This window comes from Rhipicephalus sanguineus, chromosome 4 (assembly GCF_013339695.2).
Source record: "Rhipicephalus sanguineus isolate Rsan-2018 chromosome 4, BIME_Rsan_1.4, whole genome shotgun sequence".
In the NCBI taxonomy this organism is placed as follows: Eukaryota; Metazoa; Arthropoda; class Arachnida; order Ixodida; family Ixodidae; genus Rhipicephalus; species Rhipicephalus sanguineus.
Window position 1 is genome coordinate 178,595,087 of NC_051179.1, and position 20,054 is coordinate 178,615,140.

General features: G+C 48.4%; 1 protein-coding gene across 1 annotated transcript in view; it reads left to right on the plus strand.

Moving 5' to 3' along the window:
- The first annotated feature begins 249 nt into the window (after positions 1-249).
- Positions 250-20,054, plus strand: part of LOC119390932 (DIS3-like exonuclease 2) — a 167,603-nt gene continuing 147,798 nt past the window's right edge. Inside the window, 3 exon segments of the mRNA XM_037658648.2 lie at positions 250-375; positions 7,785-7,998; positions 12,524-12,831. Of these exon segments, the coding sequence (XP_037514576.1) occupies positions 7,810-7,998; positions 12,524-12,831 (497 nt within the window). The 5' untranslated portion in view covers positions 250-375; positions 7,785-7,809.

Consider the following 20,054-nt stretch of genomic DNA (forward strand, 5'->3'; position numbering starts at 1 on the left):
ATAAAAACCAGCAAAAACTCAAGAAAGAGGCACATTCATGCATTCAAGCACACACCGGTGTGTGCTTGAATGTGCCTCCTTCTTCGTCCTTCTCTGGAGTTTTCTGACAAAAAGTTGAGTTTTTGCTGGTTTCTTTCGCATGGATTGGTTTCGCGCTCTTTCTGGCGACACGTCGCGCCACCGCCGAAGTGCTGCTCTGCGCACAGGCAGTCGAATCGCCATCGCCCTTTCTATTCCTCCTCTCTTAAATCTGCCGGTGGCTTCTGCTCTTCTGCCAGCTTCTGCGTCGGCCATTAAAAAATTCTGTCCGATACTGTCCCGTGGAAGAAGGCCTTTTTCGGCGAATACTACCGGCACACTCAGAAACCGTGCTAGGTAAGAGCTCTCTGTACTTATTCCTTTCTTTCGATCGCGCCGCGCCTGGGAGACCTCCAAGCGCCAGTCCCCGAGGCAGCGAGTTGTACCGTAGCGATGTCGACGTTTTGTGTAATGTGCATTCCGTATTTTTAGGAAGGTTGTCGTTGCTGTTAGATGACGTCCGAATACTTTATTTCCTTCTCGAGTTCTCACTGTCGGTGTGTGTGTGAAGGTTTTTCTCGGGGTATTTCTTCGAGAGCCGAGTGAGCAGTTGTTCGATTTGGAATGTTCGACGCTGATCAGAAACGTTCCTTATCCCGAGTCCAGTTTCGAATCACTCAAGTGCGTAAATACTCCGTTTGTTCTCGTTCACTGTTCCACTCTGGTTTCTCTTTCGTGCGGCATCGTTGAGGTTCACATGGCCTTCTGCGATCCTCGCCAGGGATGGCGCTCCGGCAGCACTGCCGATGTCGCATTCTGTGGACGCATTTCATAGGTTCCGAGACAGCTTAAGCATCGCTGCTATCTGGCGCCGCTGTGTGTTTATTATCCTTCGTCCTTGGGCGATGGGGAGGCAAACGACGCGCTGCGGAAGGACGTGCTCTTCCCCTTCCGGAAAGCCCTCTTCACCCCGAGAATCGATCGGCGTCGTGGCACGCCAGGCGACCACGCTTTCGAAATAGAGAGATTCCATTTCTATCCCGTTGGTAGCCTCTCTCGTGTGCTTGAGAGGCAGCAGTAGGCCGTACAGTTGTCTCAAAATTTCGAGTTTTTTCCAAACCAGCCAAGCAAATTTTAGCGAGCAGTATTACTCTACATTCTCACATCAATGTGATTGTATTGTGGTTTCGGTCTCTACCAGCAAACACAGCTGATTGCCCATTACGTTAGTGTCCACTGAAACCACGATTTACTCGTTTCATTGTTGATGAATACAGTATGAAAGGATCAATGTAAACTCGTACACGAAACTGAAGGGGCAGCACAATGTCATATTGCCATCATAATGGATATTAAGGCGTATATAGACAAAGTGACTTTTTTTTTTTTGTCATAGCAGCCATTATCTGTCATTTAGTACTAGATGTTCACTCATCACTCAAATAGCACACACATATTTTTCTTGACTTAACAAGAACTGAGTGAACCACCAATTACTCTGGGACATATGACTGTAGTACTTTTGCTTTGTCATGAAAGAACCAAACATAGGGTTTGTTTGTTGGCCTTGAATTGCAGTTATTCACACTGGTGGTTCCAGTTATGTTAATGGCATGAAACATCTTCTCATTGGTGGATAACCACTAACCATCTCGCACTGCAAATTTGAACAGTATGTGCAATCCACTTAAGTAAGAAATGTTGGAAGGCTGCAAATTGACTCTCTGTCAGCATTTTGTGATGTACTTGTTTGTTTTTCAGAACGTTTCATGTTGGGCATACTTCCCATGTAGCTGGTTCTTTTTGAGCTTGCCAGGGGGGAACTATGCAGTGTTTTCATATGTGACGCTCCTGTACAGGGTTCTCATGGGAACTCCAAGTTCTCTGAACATCACAACAGAAACATTGAAAATCCCTGTAGCCATATCGTCTACACAGATATGCAAATGTGTTGGAAGTAATTTTTCAATTCGTACCTCGTACCTCAAGAGAATAAGCTAGTATTTGCTAAACTTGCATTTAATAGGATGGTAACTTACAAATAGAAATCAACTCTGTATAATGAACACCTTTTTCTGAAAGCTTATGAATAGGAAGTTGACATTGAAAAACACTAGCGGAGAAGTGAAGCAGATTTTATAATGTGCAGGGACCCAGGCATAGTACACGGTACAGAAGTAAGTACAGGATAGGAATCATAGGTTAGTGAGGGTTGCACTCAACCTGAAAAGAACAAAATTAGTCAATAAAAAACAGGTCAACTTAAATTATTTCGCGATGAAAACAGGATTGCCCTTGAAAACGCATGGTATTTTAGAAGAAATGAATGAAACCATAAATAGGGTGATTTCTGAAGCAGCAATTGAAGTTAAAGGCACAGCAAGAACTTGTAAGCAAGCCCTTTCAAACCACTAATGAAGAAACGGCAACAAAGTGACTACATGCAAAGCTGGTACAGAGGGAGCTATACCGTGACCAAGGTGCATGAAGTAATAGATAAACATACTTCACATAATCAATCTAAAAAGGAATACTCTATGATGGATATCATAATACCCCTAAAGGCCGTCGAAGGGCTATTACATAGGGGAACAGACATATGAAGCAAATCAATGTCTGCTTACAAAACGTTAGACAAGGTTATGCAAAATAACAAAACTGAGCTAAATACACAAAAAAGATACATTGAGTGAATAAAAATTAGAGGAGAGATAAAAAGTTGACTAAGGAAACAAATTAAGGGCGCTAACCAAAACAGTACACAAGAAAAGGCAAGTCTCGACCGAAAGTTACACAAGTTTTCAGTTGACAAATAAGTAATATGAATGGTCATGTAACTCATTAACAAATGACCAAAATGGGAAAAATATACACTGAACAACCTATGAAGAAATGTTGAATGAGAAGGGATAGGAAATGCAGAGCCAAGGCGTCACACAGGACAGGGTAAATCATTGGACTGTTGCTGCTTTTAACTACCAACTCTGCTTCTTACTGTGCTTGTCTGCACTGTAACTAATCAGTAGCCCAGCAGGTGACTGTTCTGTTCAGGAAATAAGTATGTACAGTAGTGGCAGCAATTTTTCATTGCTGGTGATGTCTCTATATGAGCAAATATACACATTGTAGGGAGCTTGATCGGACTACCAGTGCACACAGTTGGACATGGTAATAGTAAACATACCGGGGCAACGGACTGTCTTGGCTTTCGCATCGACCGCAAAGTGACTTCGCCCATAGTCGAGCACCAGCCTAAACTTCTGCCAAACATTGTCAAAACACGTGATGCAATAAGCTCGGGGACTGCAGGGGTAAACAGGAAGTATTTATTTTAAAGAAAATATATTTTATTTGCCAGTATATTTACGAAACGCAGCTAAATCTTGATGTCTTTATTCGTGAACCTGTGTGTCACGTGACCTGCTTCACAGCTGGAAACCATCGACAGCTTTTCCTGTGTAACAGGTGCCACCTACAGTTGGCAGTAACTGTAGTTTACTGTGGTTAACTGAGGTTAGCGTGCCCGTGTAACTAGGGTATTACAGAATGGGTTCAACTTAAATTGAGGACGACGATGTGAGCCATGGAAAGGAAAATGATAGGGGTAACCTTAAAGGACAAGAAGAGAGCAGGATGGGTCAGGGAACAAGCGGGTGTTAAGGATGTCTTAGTCGAAATCAAGAAGAAGAAATCGGCAGGGCATGTAGCGAGAAGGCAGGATCATTACAACTAGATTCCAAGAGAAGGCAAGCACATGAGGCAGAAAGTTTTGTGGAGATAAAGACGTTTGTGTGACTGGGTTAATTGGAGAAACATGGGAGGAGGCCTTTGACCTGCAGTGGGTGCAGTCATACTGATGATGATAAAAGAGCTACGTGCTGAGAGAAGTTGCCGCACGATGGTTGACTAGGAGCATTCTGCCATGTAGATATGAGAACATATTTCACTCTCTGGCTGCTGCATATGCAACACTGCATTGCTTTACTGCAAAATTGCATTCAATAGGTAGCTCAATTTCAAGCTATCAATAAAACACGCAATACTGAAATAAATGTTTGGCCATAAAGAATAAGTTTCAAATTGGTTGCTATATATTGCCCTTAAGGTGGCAGTTCTACGGTTGCCATCTTGCGAGTCCTTCTATCTGAGCCACCAGAAGACGCCACTTAAGATCGGAGGACGACATTTGGGGGGAGAAACTTCCAAACTTTTGTCGGGCCGCCACACTGGATGAGGAGGGGACGAGAACCTTGCTGTCACGGTTCGAGGAAATGAGGTCCTGAGAAGTGGCTTTTCTTCTCCCCTTCAACGACATCTCTCTCTCCTTCTCTGATGCCCCTTGCACACTTCTCTCTGCCCCTTGCCGTGCGGTGCTTTTGAAGCACCACGAGAAGAACAATTGCGCTGAAAAGCGCACGCGCAGGCTTTCAGCCTACAACGCCAGTCCGTTCCGTGCACAGCAACTTGCTCGAGAAGTCCTGCCTCACTGGCCAGCTGCTTTCCGTGACATGCGGTGCCAAAATGCGGAGCTGGGTAGCAAACTCTATCGCCGGAGGTCACATCACAATCGAACCATAAGACATTACATCCTTCTGTGTACATATGTAAATAATCCCCCTCTGTCGCTGTGACCTCATTCACTGATGGCCACTATTCAGTTGTCAGCTGCTTGAGCTGGATAGTGGTCATTATAAAAGGAGGTGCCCCCCCCCCCCCCCACTTGAACCAAATTTCTGCCTACGCCCCTGGGTGCAAAGTAACCACGAGAGCACCTTGTTGCATGGCGTACTACACTGGCAGTGAAGAAAACCAAGAAGTCGCCTACCTGGCATAGTGATCCCCAGATTGAGTGGTGTGAATGAACCTCAGAGCGCAGGAAATATGGATGGGCTTCACCACTGCCAGTTGCTTCTCTTTTTTGACTTGGCGCTTCCTGCAAACGATATTTTCCTTCGTGCACGGTTCTGGTCTCCCATTACGTCTATCCCTCAGGATCAAGGGCGGTTTCCCCCTCCCACCTCCTCAAGAGGCAACATAGTCAAAACACATTGTGCATAGGTTTGCCACCTCCCTGCCCTCTGAAAGAACTCACTTGTTATGGGTGCTCCCCAGTAAAAGAAAAAAAAAACGTCGCATATTACTAAACATGCATCAACCTTCTTTTTTTTTGTTGCACCGTGCCTTGCAGTCAGCAAAAGTTCATGCCGATTTGCTTCGTTGTTTCTGGCGGAAACCTGCAAAATCCCGTGCTGTGTTCCTGCAGTCAGCACCGCAGCAAATATTGTTCAGCTTTGTGGTTCATTGAAACCAATGACTGATATTCACAGACGACTCTGACTGAAGAATTCGCAAGCGCCCGCGTTTCCTTGGAGCGAGTTTAATGTAATTATGCAGATCGCCGTAATCGGGGACTCCTGAACACTTGGAGTGCACGGCAATATATACTTGGGTGTACCTGAATTTCGCTGCCATGGAAATGCGCCTGTTGTAGGTGGAAATCGAACCCATGTCCTCGAGCTAAACAGTGCGATGCATAACCTGCTAAGGTATACCATACACGGCGGGTCGGAGTGAGTGTATCCTGCCAAATATCCGCCTGTTGCCTAATCTAGCAAGTTCATCTAGCAAGTTCATAGCACAAAAAGCGCGGTTGAACATGATGGGTTAGATTTGCGACACGCACACTTGCCCTGCCATGGTTTTTCCCGGTCCGAATGCTGAAGACGTAGAAATGAAGAGAAGCAGGCACGAAAGACGTCGATCAATCTAGATCTGATTGACGTGGAGGTCTACAGCTTAATTGTATTTAATTGTTCATTTCGTTGGTTTAATTAGCAATGACAGAAATAAATATGCAGCACGTACAAAACTATGTTCTTGTCATTCCTTTACGTGTCCTTCATCTCGTATTTGTGGTGTTTTTGCAATGGATTCATGCCAACTAGCCCACCTAACCACACTTCTGGAAAAATATATGTTTCATTGCAAAAAAAAAAAAACAACGAGGTGGTATTCACAACATCGCCCACTCACGTGCACTCAGTTCGCTCGTATCGCACGCGCACTGTCCGTTCGTCTTTCTTTTGTCTGTCGCCGCACACCCCTCGATTTTTTGTGGTAGCCCGAGAGGGGCCTCACACGCAGGAGCCACTAACACACACGCACACAAGCGGGACGCCCCGAGAATTCGGCCTTTCTTTTCACCTGAAGATGTTCACCCCATCCTTGGAGGAAGTGCATTTTCAACGGAGGGAAGGATCACCTCCTTTCTTAGCTGTTGCACAGAAGTACAAAAGCTGATGTCACAGGCTCGACAGTGCATTTTGCGGGGGTCACACATATTAAAAACAGCCCAGGGGAGGTTATCGCGGCACGCAGGAGCCTTCGCTGATAACGTACATGCTCCTGCTCCCCACGCTCTTCCGTGAAGCTGTCAACGAGACGCAGAGGGGAGCCAAAAAGAAGACTTAGAGATGGTGGTGCGTGGTTTGAAGTTATAAAAGGCACGTTCCCCCGAGGTAAAATGTTTTTGCACGCCACAGAGACGAGGAGCTTTCAAATTCACCGCTTTCGCTTTGTCTGTCTAGGTGGCGCTAGAGGAAAATTTCTGTTGTAGTGATAGGAATAATGTAGATTTCTCAGTATGCCTGCAGTATTTGTGTGAATCATGTGGGTAACTATATCAGGAGACCATAACTGCTATATTTAAAGCTACGGATGCCCAGACTTCAGCGCTTTTTGAAGATAAGAACGGTCTTGTTGACATTTGTGGAACGACAAATTAAGACAATTTACGAGCTTCGTTTCACATTTCTGCTTGCTTTATTGAAAAACGCTATGTTGATAAAATAAATCGGGGGCTCTAATTTCTCTACGTGCATATTCAGCCACATAACTTCAGTAGCTTTCCACGAAAATTGGCCAAGGTAGGTCCCTGTATATAGAATACTGTCAAGTTTAGATCAATATAATTTAAAAAGTAGTGCGCGTACATCGATGAAATTGAGCAATCAGACTGAAAATCTTATCCTCTACATACGCCCCGAAGATGAAATTCCTCTAGCGAATAGTTTCGGACAGTCTGCTGCCAAAGTTACTAAATGCGGCTGTATTCAAAAGCTAAGCAACAAAAAAGTAGAAGTCGGACATTAATTTTCTATGTTAAGGAAATAGTAGGTAAATATGTCTTAAAAGTACTGCGCAAGGAACAGTCCCGTAACTGCAGCAGATTTTTCAGAAAAGGGTCCCTGCTGAGGCACAGTCAGCCAAAACTGTGTAACTGGCCCTTATTCTCAGCTATCCATCCCCAAATACAAAAGCTTGAGTTGTTTTTAATAAATATATTTAAAACATACAAAGATCAAGCTTTTCAATGATATATAAGTCAACTATATAAAACAAGAAAAGCAGCCGCCGCGTCAACTGGAAAAGTGATGTGTTCGTGTCGCCAGAGTGAGAGAACACTTTATACACTACTGCATTTGACCAGAAAAATATTGTACTCGCAGTCGATTTTTTCTGGCAAGGAAGGGACAGCACTCCTGAAATAAGTCCTATAGTATCATTTGCATTTAAGCTGAAGGACAGATAGGTGATGTGTTGCTTACGACAGCACTTGTTTTAGAATAAGACAAACAATGTCTTCCTTTTGCAAACTAAAGTGGAATGCGCTTTGGGTGGCTGCTCCATACAGTGACACACACGTGCGACAGCTCCACCAGTCAGCATATCTCTAATTGCCAGTTGTGTCCTCTGGTGCAATGCAGGCACAAAGCCCATGAGTGTTGTTGCATGGAGAGTGGACCGGGACCTCGGGAGGTGGCTCTGGACTCTGGTCAGGCATCGACAGCGGCGGCTCTGCTGAAGGACGGCCTCGGACAGCTCAGTCTGGGGCCGGCCGACCCAGGGGCGCCTGAGGCCACCCCCCCAGCGGCTGCTGCCTCCAGGGGCAAGGGTGGCAAGAAGGCACAAGGGACCAAGGTGGGTCTTGGACCACAGCGGGTAATCAGCCCGTTTAATTTGGAATAGTACAGCACCTACTCTTTGGTGATCCTGTGTGAGCAAATATTAAAGGGGTGCCAAATATACATCAGGGAATCTTAGTTTTCCACTCTGCTTGCAGCCTGTGAAAGTCGGGTATAAAAATTGGAATTAAAAAGGTTCTGTCACGCTGTGGATCACAGTTTCCTGTCATCGGAGGGGCGAGGTCTTGGTACTGTCATAGAAAGGACAGACTAGAAGTTGCGTCACCTTTAACATCATATTTTGTTACACAAAACTAAATTCAAAAGGAGAATAAAAACTGGCATTGCTATATCTGTTACTGCTGCCACATGCACACAGGAAGTGCTCCTGTTGGCGGGCTCAGATTTAAATCACTGGTACAAGTTCTGCATGCATTTTGGAGGTCTAGCAGATGCACAAGTTGAAAGCAGAGCTCACACCCTTGTGCAAATAAAAGTTAATATTATTTTGGCAGTAGAAAGCTGTATATTGTTTTATCCCAGCAACATTTGGCAATCACAGTCACTGGTTCATGCCTCCTTTGCTGATGTGACCCAAGTGGCATATTGGGCCGTGTACCACCATGCGAAATAATGGAAGGAACAAAGGGCTTCTCTGCACAGTGTGCACCGTTAGACATGAGAAAAGTCCCTTCAACGTTTCTGGGGAGGGAAGCTGCACTTTGTCGGCCTAATCGACCAGTGCCCAAACCAGACCTTTCTGCTAAATTTCAAGCCAGCATTCCCATAATGCATCACTACAAAGGCATGGGGGAAGTCGTAGTCTCTTTAACAGCATCGCCTTCTTCAAATCTTTATTTTCAGGTACTGTTTGCCCATAACTTCCTCTTTAATCACAATGAAGCAAGTTCTAAAAATTAAATTTTGGGGTTTTCCACACTGAAAGCACAATACAGTGAGGAGGCATGCGCTGTGATGGATTAATTTTGGTCACATTGGATTCTTTAAGTGTGCACCCATGCCTAAGTGCATTGGTGTTTTTGTGTATCGCCCCTATCGAAATGTGGTCAGGATTCGGCACACCGAGCTACTAACACGGCAGGTACTAATCAAGCTGTGCACGCAGCGAAAATACGTTTCTTGTGACTGCCTTGGAGTTCGCCTCGATCCGCGGGAAACAGCTGCCATCGCTGCCTTCCCGCCGCCCACCGACAAGAAGGCTGTACACCGATTTCTCGGCTTGTGCGCCTATTATAGATGCTTCGTCAAGGAATTTTCATGGATCGCCGAGCCACTAACTCAACTCACGAAGAGCGACGTGGAGTTCAAGTGGGGAACGGCGCAAGTCGAGGCATTTCAAGAACTGAAACGACGCCTGTAGACGCCTCCAATACTTGCTCATTTCGACGAATACGCCGATACGGAAATCCACACCGACGCAAGTAGCGTAGGACTCAGCGCCGTCTTTGTGCAGAAGACTGACAGGCTGGAAAGGGTCATCAGTTATGCTAGCCGGTCGCTATCAAAGGTGGAAGCCAACTATTCTACAACAGAAAAGGAGCGCCTTGCCATCATCTGAACTACATCAATGTTTCGTCACTACCTTTATGGCAAGCCCTTCAAAGTTGTGAGGGACCACCACACCTTGTGTTGGCTAGCTAACTTGGAAGACCCTTCAAGGCGCCTTGCACGGTGGAGCCTGAGACTTCAAGAATTTGACATTACCGTCATTTACAAGTCCGGAAGAAAACACTCCGACGCTGAGTGCCTGTCTCGTGCCCCCGTTGACACATCGCCGCAGTATGACCGGGATGATGACTGCTTCTTGGGCACCATAAGTGCTGACGACTTCGCTGAACGACGAGCTGACCTGGAACTCGGGGGCCTTCTGCCGTCTCGCCCGTCTGCGCATTCAGAGCCAGCATAAGACCGACAGCCGTCTTTACAACCTTCGACGATGCCTTGTGTAATTCCAGGCTAGCGACCGTGTCTGGGTCTGGATGGCAATACGCCGACGCGGACTTAGCGAGAAGCTTCTTCGACAATACTTCGGACTGTACAGGGTACTTTGACGTCTCAGCGAACTCGATTATGAGGTTATCCCCGACGGCATGATGAACTCTCAACGGCGCCGGGTACACCCCGAAGTCGTGCATGTGGTGCACCTGAAGCCTTTCTGTGTGTGTTAAGGAAACTGTGCATTCCAGTTCCTGCTTGCTTGGTAATTCTTTTTTTTTTTTGTATTGCATGCATGTTTTCAATTTCATGTTCTGTTTTAAGCATCGGGGCGATGCTTTTTCAGAGGGGGGCATTGCCACGCGTTTTATTTTGATGTATTTGGGCTTCACACGCAAAGACTGTTTGCAAGGTGCCGCATAGACCGTGCCGCAGTGTTGCGGAAACTTCATGATTGTTTTAGATCATTCTACTAAGATTGCGCACAAGATGCGAATAGTCTAGTTTCTTCTAGAGATTACATGGCCACCAGCGATAATGCTGGAATCTTCGATAGCACACGTATAAAAGCAGACATGTTTTACCGCTTGTTGGTATTTCAATGGTTGACGCTCTGTGTGCCACTATCAGTGTACAGTGTGTATTGCTGTAGTTTGACTTACCGTTTCCCAGCCACAAGTTCGGCCAAATAAAGAGTTTCATCTTGGACACGCCGACTGCTGCCTTCTTCGACATGACGACCCCGTGACACTGGGGCTCTTCGATTTTCCACTTCTGGCTACCCGCGGGCTGCCAGAACCAGCCAGAGCGCACTCGTTTTTCTCGGGTTGCTCCGTCCCCCCCGCGGCGCACTTCCGGTTGGCGTTCGTTTTTCTCGAGTTGGACGGTTTTGGCGACCCGCGGGGAGCCCGAGGGTCGCCAGAAGCTTCCAGGACAATTTAGTCGTGGAAGCTCTCTGGAAGGTTTCAGGCTAGCAGACGCCGAAAAGCGACGATACGCGTTCGCCGCCATCTTTGTGAGGACTCGACGGATTGAAATGCGGGCGCTTGGGGACTACACACCTTCGCTTGTGCTTACGCTCGGCGCCGTTCCGCCGTGCGAGATGGCGCGATTATGAGTTGCGGCGAGCATTTGGAGCTAATGTTTATTGCTTTTCTTATGTGCCCCGTGAAGTTTCCTTCCGTGAACAACGCGGCGAACTGTGGCGTTCTAACTGCGTCGTGCACATGTCCCAAAATATGTACACGTTCGTACGCACGCATGGAGACCCCTTTAGAGTTTTTTTTCGTAGTAGTATTCGATTGTGGTGTCGTGTGTGCTTTCTGTGCACTTAGCGAAGACGATTGTGATCGAACTAGCTATTTCGCTCCGTCGTATGTTTGCGTGCGTGAACTCCGAAAGAACATAACTATTTCAACTAGGTCTTCGATCTCGATAAAATGCACTGATTGAATAAAAGCGATCGCGACATTGTTTTTTGTGTGATGCTCGTTGGTCGCGAACGGCGTGCGAGCGTACTTCGATCTACGGGCCAGTATATAAGGTGTGGTATTATGTTATGCTACGAAGCGTCGATGTGAAAAAAACGGAGATGAATTCAGAAATGTACACATCCTTTTGTTGCTTATTTCATCGTCGGCTTTGTCTTTTTCCACCTCTTACTAATAATGCCATGTAGTATGTTCGCGGTTATCACCTAGTAGCTCAAATAAAAGCTGAGCTACATGAGATTTTTGGAGTGCCACTTAGGATTGGAAAAGAGGCTCAGGCAACATCTGCCAAAATGAGTCAAAGACGCGTCAAACAGCAGTTTATTTTAGATATAACGTGCACTCGTGGTACCGATACCGCCGCATGTCTCAAGTTATGACAAAACGCAAGCTGGTCAACGCGTGTGTGCGACGTAGTACGCGATAGATCCTCAAGCTCTTTTGGGGACACGATCACTTTCGCGAGATTTTCGCGTCGTGTTGTGCAGCAACTGTTACATGTACTAAGCAGACGTGAGCTGGTTAAGCCGTTAGCGGTGCGGCAGCTCACATTGCATCGTTTTCGTGGTGCCGTGCGCCATATGGGTGTTTTGTTCGCGGACGGGGCGAGTTGCGCATGATCTTGCGAACGTACGTGATCGTATCCCAAATGCGTATGCTCGAGAATATCACTTCAGGTCTTCAGCAAACCTAGCCACATATTTTCAAGCGTTCAATGCAGAAAAAACTAACGCGCACGCGGCGCAACGTTTCGTTTGGTACTACGGCGGTAGCGTTTGTTTACGTTTACGCTGGCTCTCCCAGCGTTCGATTTTGCAATCTTCTGGCAGCTTCGGATTGTCTCGGGCTTCCCACACACGTGACCAGGACGCTGTTTCCTGTCCCAACCGGAACTAGCTAGCTGACCCTCTGGCTAGCTCTGGCTGCCAGAGAACTGCCAGAAGTCCGAAAATCGAAGATCCCCACTATGATGGTTTGTTTTTAAAAATAGTGGTACTTCAGGTGTTCACATGGTTGTGCTGAATTTTTTTGTACTTGCAAGACAGAACTGTCATGAGAGCTGCCTTTCACTTGTGCTTCACTGGTTGTGTGCAGGCCAAGCGTCAACAGCTTTGCCTGGCAACGTGCGAGCGTGGTCGCCTCTCCCTCAGCGACCCTAGCAACCTGCGTGCCAATGCCTCGTCGGCTGCAGCACGGTCTCCGCTCGCCGGCAGACACCCCTCGGTCCCTCTGAGTACCAGCCCGTCCCTGTCGGGTGCTGCTTCGTGGGGCCCCACTCGGGACCGGGCAGCCTCGGATCCACGACGAGGGGCTGGAGCAGCGTTGTTGCCACCAGAGCTGAAAGCACAACACGCTGCCCATCGCTGCAAGCGCACCGGTGGAGGTCCGCCTCCAGGAAGCAGGTGGGTGCATAATGTATTTTAGTGCGGTGGTGTTAAAAAGCTTGTTTCACAGAAATTTCGGTGTCGGCGTTGTTGGTTGTGAGCAAAAAATCTAGATAGATGCAAATAAGTAAATAATAAAGATCATTTGCAGTTCGAGTGGGATTCGAACCAAGGCCTTCTGCATGGCAGTAAAATGTTCTACCACAGAGCCATGTGAATGCTTGAAACTGCTTCAGAAACAAACCCTATTGGCCGCGAGGCCCACCACTGGAAACGCCGGCGCCACCGTCGGCGCGACGTGCTTGGCAGGATCACGTGGTCTCAGCGGCCGCGTCCGCTGCTTGTGGAGTGCTGCCATGTGCTTTGAAAACGAGTTTCAAGTCTCACATGCGCTGCGGTCTGTTCAAATACGGAAGTTTTCTCGCATTTTCTACTCAATTGAAACCATTGTAATAGAGTGGCTGCCTTCGAAGGCGACGAACATGGGGCTCTACCCCCTTACAAAAATATATTTAGACAGTCTATACAGTCAAACCCCGCTACAACGAAATTGACGGTGCTCGGAAAAATGTTCGTTGAAGCGAACATTTCGTTGTAGTGAAATCGAAAAAAATATGGCTGACCTGAGCTAGTAGAACAGTGAAACTTTTATTTCCAATATTCAAAAAGTGTCTGCTGCTTCCTTTGCGTCCCCAGCAGCGTTACGACGCGATTCTCATATATGCATAGCGACGCCACGTTGAAAAGCACGTAGAAACAACGGCTTCCGCGAACGAATCAAACAAGCACGGGCGCGCAACACGAACTGCACAGTTGCACCAACACGCTAACACTGGCTATTCGCCAACAACGGCGTCATGCAGGCGTGCTATCGCGGAGCGATGACTTACGCCTTATTCTATGCTATTCTTGTCCACCACTCGCGGCTGGCTGATCCCGTTGATAACACGGACGAATTGTTGCTCCGACCACCGGTCGCACTGGCCAAGCGCGAAAAGCACGAAAAGCATTGGCATTGGAAAAGGCACCATACCGCGACTGCACCCCACAGCTGCTCGCGTCGATAACGCGGTTGTGGCGGATGTACCGTCGCTCTGACCACTAGCGAAGCGCGAAAAGCACGAAAAGTATTGGAAAGGCATCGCAAAAGCTATCGTTTCGCGATTGCACCCCAGTGTCGACAACTGAGCTTTGGCTTCGGATTGTCTGCGACTCAGAAGCAACTCAAGCCAGTTGTGAAAGCAGGGCAGTCTGATCGCCGTCGCTATCAAGCAATGGCGGCCCCCATGCTCAGTCAACAGCGGCGGTTTCTGGTGGTTCCAACACGCGATTCAGACTTTGAATTCGTATTTTTATGTTCTAAAATGCATCAAAATGTCCGAGATTGTGTTTATTGCACGGTAAATTAAATTTTTGAGCCCGAATGGCATCGTCAAATTTCGTTGAAGCGGAACGGCAGCAGAAAAAGTATTCGTTGTGGCGAGCATATTTATGCATCGACTCCTATGGACTGTTGACGGGGAACCGAGAATTTTTCGTTGTACCGGAAATTTCGTTGAAGCGGAGTTCGTTGTAGCGGAGTTCGACTGTAGACACTCTAAAAATGGGTTTAGACAGGCTATAGACTGTCTAAGTGAATTTTTGTAAGGGCCGCTCGGTGCCGCAGTGTCGGGCTTACGCAACGGAGCCCAGTGTCAGCCTGCACCGGTAACTGCGGGACAAGAAACTGCGTAAAGCATGGGTTGTAAAGCTAAGAACTGGCAAGTAGCCATCGGCTACGAGTCTTGTGTGCAACAAGCACTTCCGCGACGAAGACTTTCATTACTGCGTCGGGCCTGCGATGTTCGGCGAGTAGCAGACAGCGCGCACTGAGACGATGGCTCGCACGTTTCCCGCCGGCAAATGATGCTCATCTGCCACAGGATGTAAAAGGCGCTGCCTTTTACCACATGCGATACCATCTCAGAACCCTCCCGTGCGACCTCTTGATTGTTGGCCCCGTGCTCAGCGTCCACAAAATCGCCTGCAGATGTGCAACTCATTGTTTAGATACGTTGAATTAAAAAACTCACAGGGTCCCTTATGCATTACCCAAAGATGACTAGAAGGCGAAAGCCATCTTTTTCTTCTTGTCAGCCGATGTATTGATCCTCCCGTGCCCCCCTCCAAAAGCGTTTTGCACCTAACACGGGTTTGCATGGCCTCCATGACCGATCACGGAGGCAGTGCAAAGCGACCATGAAGTGTGAATACATCATCATGTGACGCATTATGTGATGTCATGATGATGTCATATGGTGACGCCATCACGTGACAATTATTTTTTGCATCACTCGTGTTGACGCCGCCGACGCGGGACGTCGACAGTCGCTGGTTGCCATGGCTACGGCGTGGCTGGCTTTTCGTTAAACGCACACATTTTAATTGCGGCTTCAAGAGCTTCGCTCTTAAAAAGTCATAACAAAAACACTGTGCAAAACTACTTATGGCACAATGAGTTTTCAACCAGTTGCCCACAGTATAAAAAGTTACCACCTGATCTCAGTTATCCTGCTTCATTGCACAGATGAGTGTATAAATAAATAGCGAGCCAAATTTTATCCATAAGTACTCATTGCAAAGCCAGTGATCACTGCTCACGTAACCGTAGAATTCAAAAAAGAAAGTTTTGAGGAAAATCGGTTTAAAAATTTTAAGAGAATGTTGAAATAATAAAAACGTTATATGTCTAAAGCTTATTATGCTTATAGCTTGGGCCCTCCTAAGAACTGCACATTCGATTTTTGTGTGCACAGAAATGCATAATTTCTTTCTTGCCTGTTTAGCACCCCAAGTTGAGCTAGCCGGTCCATGACTTGTTGGAGATGGCGGTCGTGCTCGGAGTGTGTCTTCTCAAAGACGAGGATGTCATCAATCATGTTCACAACACCTGCTTGGCCCTCTGGGACATCTGCTACTGGAAGTACTCCGGTGCAGATGTGATCGTAAATGGGGTTTAAACGTGATCAACTCTTGCGACACGGGGGACAGCTTGATTTGGTGGAAGAATGACGTGGCGTCTTAACTTAGAAAAAACTGTGGCCTCTCCAAGCAATCTGAGGCATTGTTCCACAGTAGGGAGCACGTGACGCTCTCGAAGAATCACCTTATTGAGGTGAGTCAAGTCCATACACAGTCGATAGCCGCCCGAGACCTTGGGGACGACCACCAGCCCAGCGCACCAGTCAGTGGGTGTGTCCACTCGACGAATCATGCTCTCTGCTTCTAGCTTGTCTAGCTCTGTCTTGATAACTTTGCGAAGAGGGAGTGGAAGGCCCAAGCTCTCGAAAGAGGCTGGGAGCAATACACAAGTCGCTCGAGGGCTGTGGAGTCCTCGAGACTTCGTCAACAAACGTGCAGATGCCGAAGGCTTGGATTGCCGGGAAGCCCAGCAGTGGGACCATCTTTGTTGCTAGGACATAGAGCAGCTGCTTGGTGGACTTGCCGTGCCACGACAGGGTAGCGACGCAAGTGCCTTGGACCGGCAGGATGTTATTGCCAGGGCCTTTCAACTCGCTCTTGGGGTCTTGAAGCTTCAAGGGGACGCCAGGAAACCTACTGGGTACAACTGAAACTTTGGCTCCGAAGTGCAACTTGAAGGAATGTGGGCACCCATTGATGAGCACCTCAACGAACTTCGGGTTCGGGTACTCTCTCGTAACTGCATGCAGCTTGATGGAGCTGGCCAAAGGCTTGTTTGTGTTTTTCCTGTTTATGTGCTTCTTCTTGCGGCACACGATCTCGAAGTGGCCACTCTTGTGGCAAAAGTTGCGGGACGCTCTGCGAGCTGGACAGTCGGCACGAGGGTGTGATGCCCACCCGCAGAATGGGCACAGCTGCTGCGTTGTCCTATAATCAGCTGGCGCTGGCTTTCCCTTGCGAAGGTGTGTGGTGTCAACGGCGAACGACGATGTATCTGCCAAGTCACAAGCCCGGCGCTCGTTATCGACGTCCTCGTGTTGGCGAGTGTACGTGAGTGTTTCATGCAACATCATTTTCGGGTTCCGACAGAGCTGGTCCTAAAGCTTGCGGTCAAGCAAACCCACGAAAAAACGGTCTCCGACAAGCCGCACTTTGACGTTGGGGAGCGGGTAGTTGCAGAACTTGACCATCGTCCGGAGCTCAGTAAAAAATGCATCTGCCGTTTCACCTGGTTGCTGGGTACGGTGGTGGAAGCGCGCTGACTCATACAGCTCATTCAGCGCATGAACGAAGTGATCGGTGAATGCCTTCTTCACGGCGGCAATGACCTTCAGGTCCGCCTCTCTAGTGTGGTCGACGCAAGGACAACCCTGGATTGCGGGTCCATACAACACAGCATAGAACACACTTGGACCTCTGCCGGAGCGGCGTAAAGTCCGGTGGCGAGCAAGTAGTCCCCAAATTGCAGCAGCCATGTAGGCCAGCCGCTCGAGTTGTCGAAGTCAAACGCCGACAGCGGACGCAGCTGGGCAATGCCTTGTAGAAATGGAGCAGCTGACAAAGTAGATGTCCCGGCTGAGCCCTCAACAACAGTAGTCATGGCGGAGTGACGGCCGCGGGGCCATGTCACAAGGATGGAAGCACGGGATCAGCGGATCAGATCCTGCCCACTTCTGACACCATGTCGAGTGTATCGGGCGAGTGAGTGCGACACGACAGCAGAGGCTCCGGAAGGACCAGTGCCCTCGCGTTTATTTGCAGCTTTTATATACAACAGTGAATGATGTGCTGCCATCCAGCAGTACTGTTGTACACTGCATAGATGATGTGCTGCCATCTAGTGGTACTGCCATACACTACAACATGCAGCCTCCATGTTAGTTTAGGAGAACACAGTCTGGTAGCCAATTTTCATGCCTAAATGCTCAAAAGTGTCAAGTATGTCTCTGTTTGCATCATTTAACTTAGTTTACAGCACTGAAAAACTCAAATATGCCAATTAGTAAGCTTAACTATACATTTTTCAGATCAGCCTAATCCTGGAGTGCTCCACAGTGCTCTAGTGTAATTTGTGTTGATTTCAAGAATGTCAGCAAGTGCAGTGACATATTCTTATATAGCATCATTTCTGATGAGTTCACATAAAATGTTGAATCGGAAGCTTTCAGTTTAAGAGGCATAGGAGGGGCTTGAAAGATCCTCGTAGTTATTGAATGTGTGGTAGCATCGATACTCACCAGAGTCGAAGACCACCGCGGGTTCAGGCTTAGCGAGCCACAGAGCCGCGTCCACCCTCGCCTGCTCACGTGTAGCGCACTGCTCCACGCGTGCTCAACTAGCAAAGGCGTTGAGCGCCACTTGGCAAAAACACAGTGTTCGATATAACAACACACACAAACACTTTATTTGCCTTTGGCAGCACCTCAACACACAGCACAACGTCCACTTCCAGGACACGGGGAAGCAAAGGGCTTCCCGTGCAGACAGTACACCAGGGGGGAACCGCGAGCACGTCACAGCTGGCAATGGCGAGCTTTGACTTGCCGCTCGGGAAAAGGTCCCTCGCGGCTGTGCTGCGCACTCTCGCGATGACCACTGGGCCTGGTCGCGAGAGCTGGGGCAAATCTCCGTATGCGTGGGCCTCCGGCAAGTGCGGCTCGGCGTAGTACGACCACGCACGAGCACTAGGCGTCGCTCTTAGGCTTAAAGTACGGAACCGGAGATAACACAAAGGTAAACACGCCCGCCGAGGATGCCGAGGCACCCAGGCAGTACGACCACACTGGTGATTCCCAAAGGGGACGTCGGACCAGAAGGAAACACGTGCTTACCTAGCGACATCCGAGGAGAGAGAGACTTCGTCCCGCCGCGCACATGTCTCAGTCACGCCGAATCTCGTGGCTCTGAGACCGCGGGCAGCGCCACCGTGAGAGCCAGCGCTTAGCGCAAGATGGTGCCACTTGTCGTCGCGGGAGAACGGGAGAGGAAAGGGATTAGTAGAACGGCGAAATGCCCGCGCAGAGGCTTCGGGCGCACCTCGGATCCTCACAAATGGGTTAAGGGGGGAAGCGGGTCTTTGAGACCGAAAATCAGAAAAAAAATCGAATTTTTGAAAATGTTTTATTTGGATTCTGCCGCTACTGATGCATAACCTCGCCAAGTTTCATGCGTATTAGATCAGTATTTTAGCCGTGACAGCATTTTATGTGCCGTCAGCGAGCTAAATTTTTAGCGATGAACGCGTAAAAAACGGGCTTATTCAGCGCCGCGCTGTTGCCGTTCTACGTTACCTACGGCAGCCATCTTGGTCGCATTCGAAAGAGCCGCGCTTTTTCTTGAATATCCCGCCGCCCTTGTTTCCGTCCACGCAGAATTCACGTAGAAAATCCGCGCCAAAAAAAGGTCCCTCTGCGTGAGCCTATTGGCACAGTGAGCCCACGTGACTAAATAACACCTTACGATTCGTCGGGCCTCCCGCGCTGTCTGCTACAGTACACGCAAAGCGGCAAGTTGATGTCGCCGTAGTATAACCGGTATAACTGTGTTGTTCTCGTCGATTTACGTCCGTAAAGTTCCAACCCGCGCAAGCTGGCAAGAAACTGGAGCAGGCGTTTTTATCATCCTCAACAGACTGCACGTTGCGGCGGCTTACTGGCACGGCGCCAAGTGAGCTAGACGAAGTGCGCCGCAGCCGCCGGGTGAATTAGGCCTACGCTCTCGGCCGCGTTTTGGAACTTTGATCGTGGCGAAGCCGTATCGAAAGTTGCGCAGCGCTCATAAATTCGAAAAAAACAAGAAGCGAGATCACGGCTCGGGTGCATCAGAAGCGCATCCAGCGGAGGACGGCGTGGTGGCGGAACGCGATTCATCGGTCGAAATGCCGACTTCACCTGTGTCGGCGGCCGCCTCGACGACGTCAGTGATAGGAAGCGTGGTAGAAGGATCGACACGACGTTCTTGACTAGCACCGATCGTGCGCAACAGCAGAAAAAAAAGACTGAAGATAAGATCTCCGGCTTATCGGCAACTTCCGCTAGCCAGCGCAAGCTGCGCACGCTCGCAACAGCGTGCGAGGGCTCTGACACGTCGGCGGCTAACTACGGCATCGTCGACTTCTCCGCAATCAACAAACTGCTTGAAATGACATGCACTGGGGCCGTTTCGATTGGAAAATGTGATAGGCTACTCTCCTGGTGTCTTCTAAGGCATTTATTTGCAAAGTAAAGCATTTTTACTTGTGTAGCGCTTCTTGAAGATACAGAGTTTTGTTTTTTGCTTTT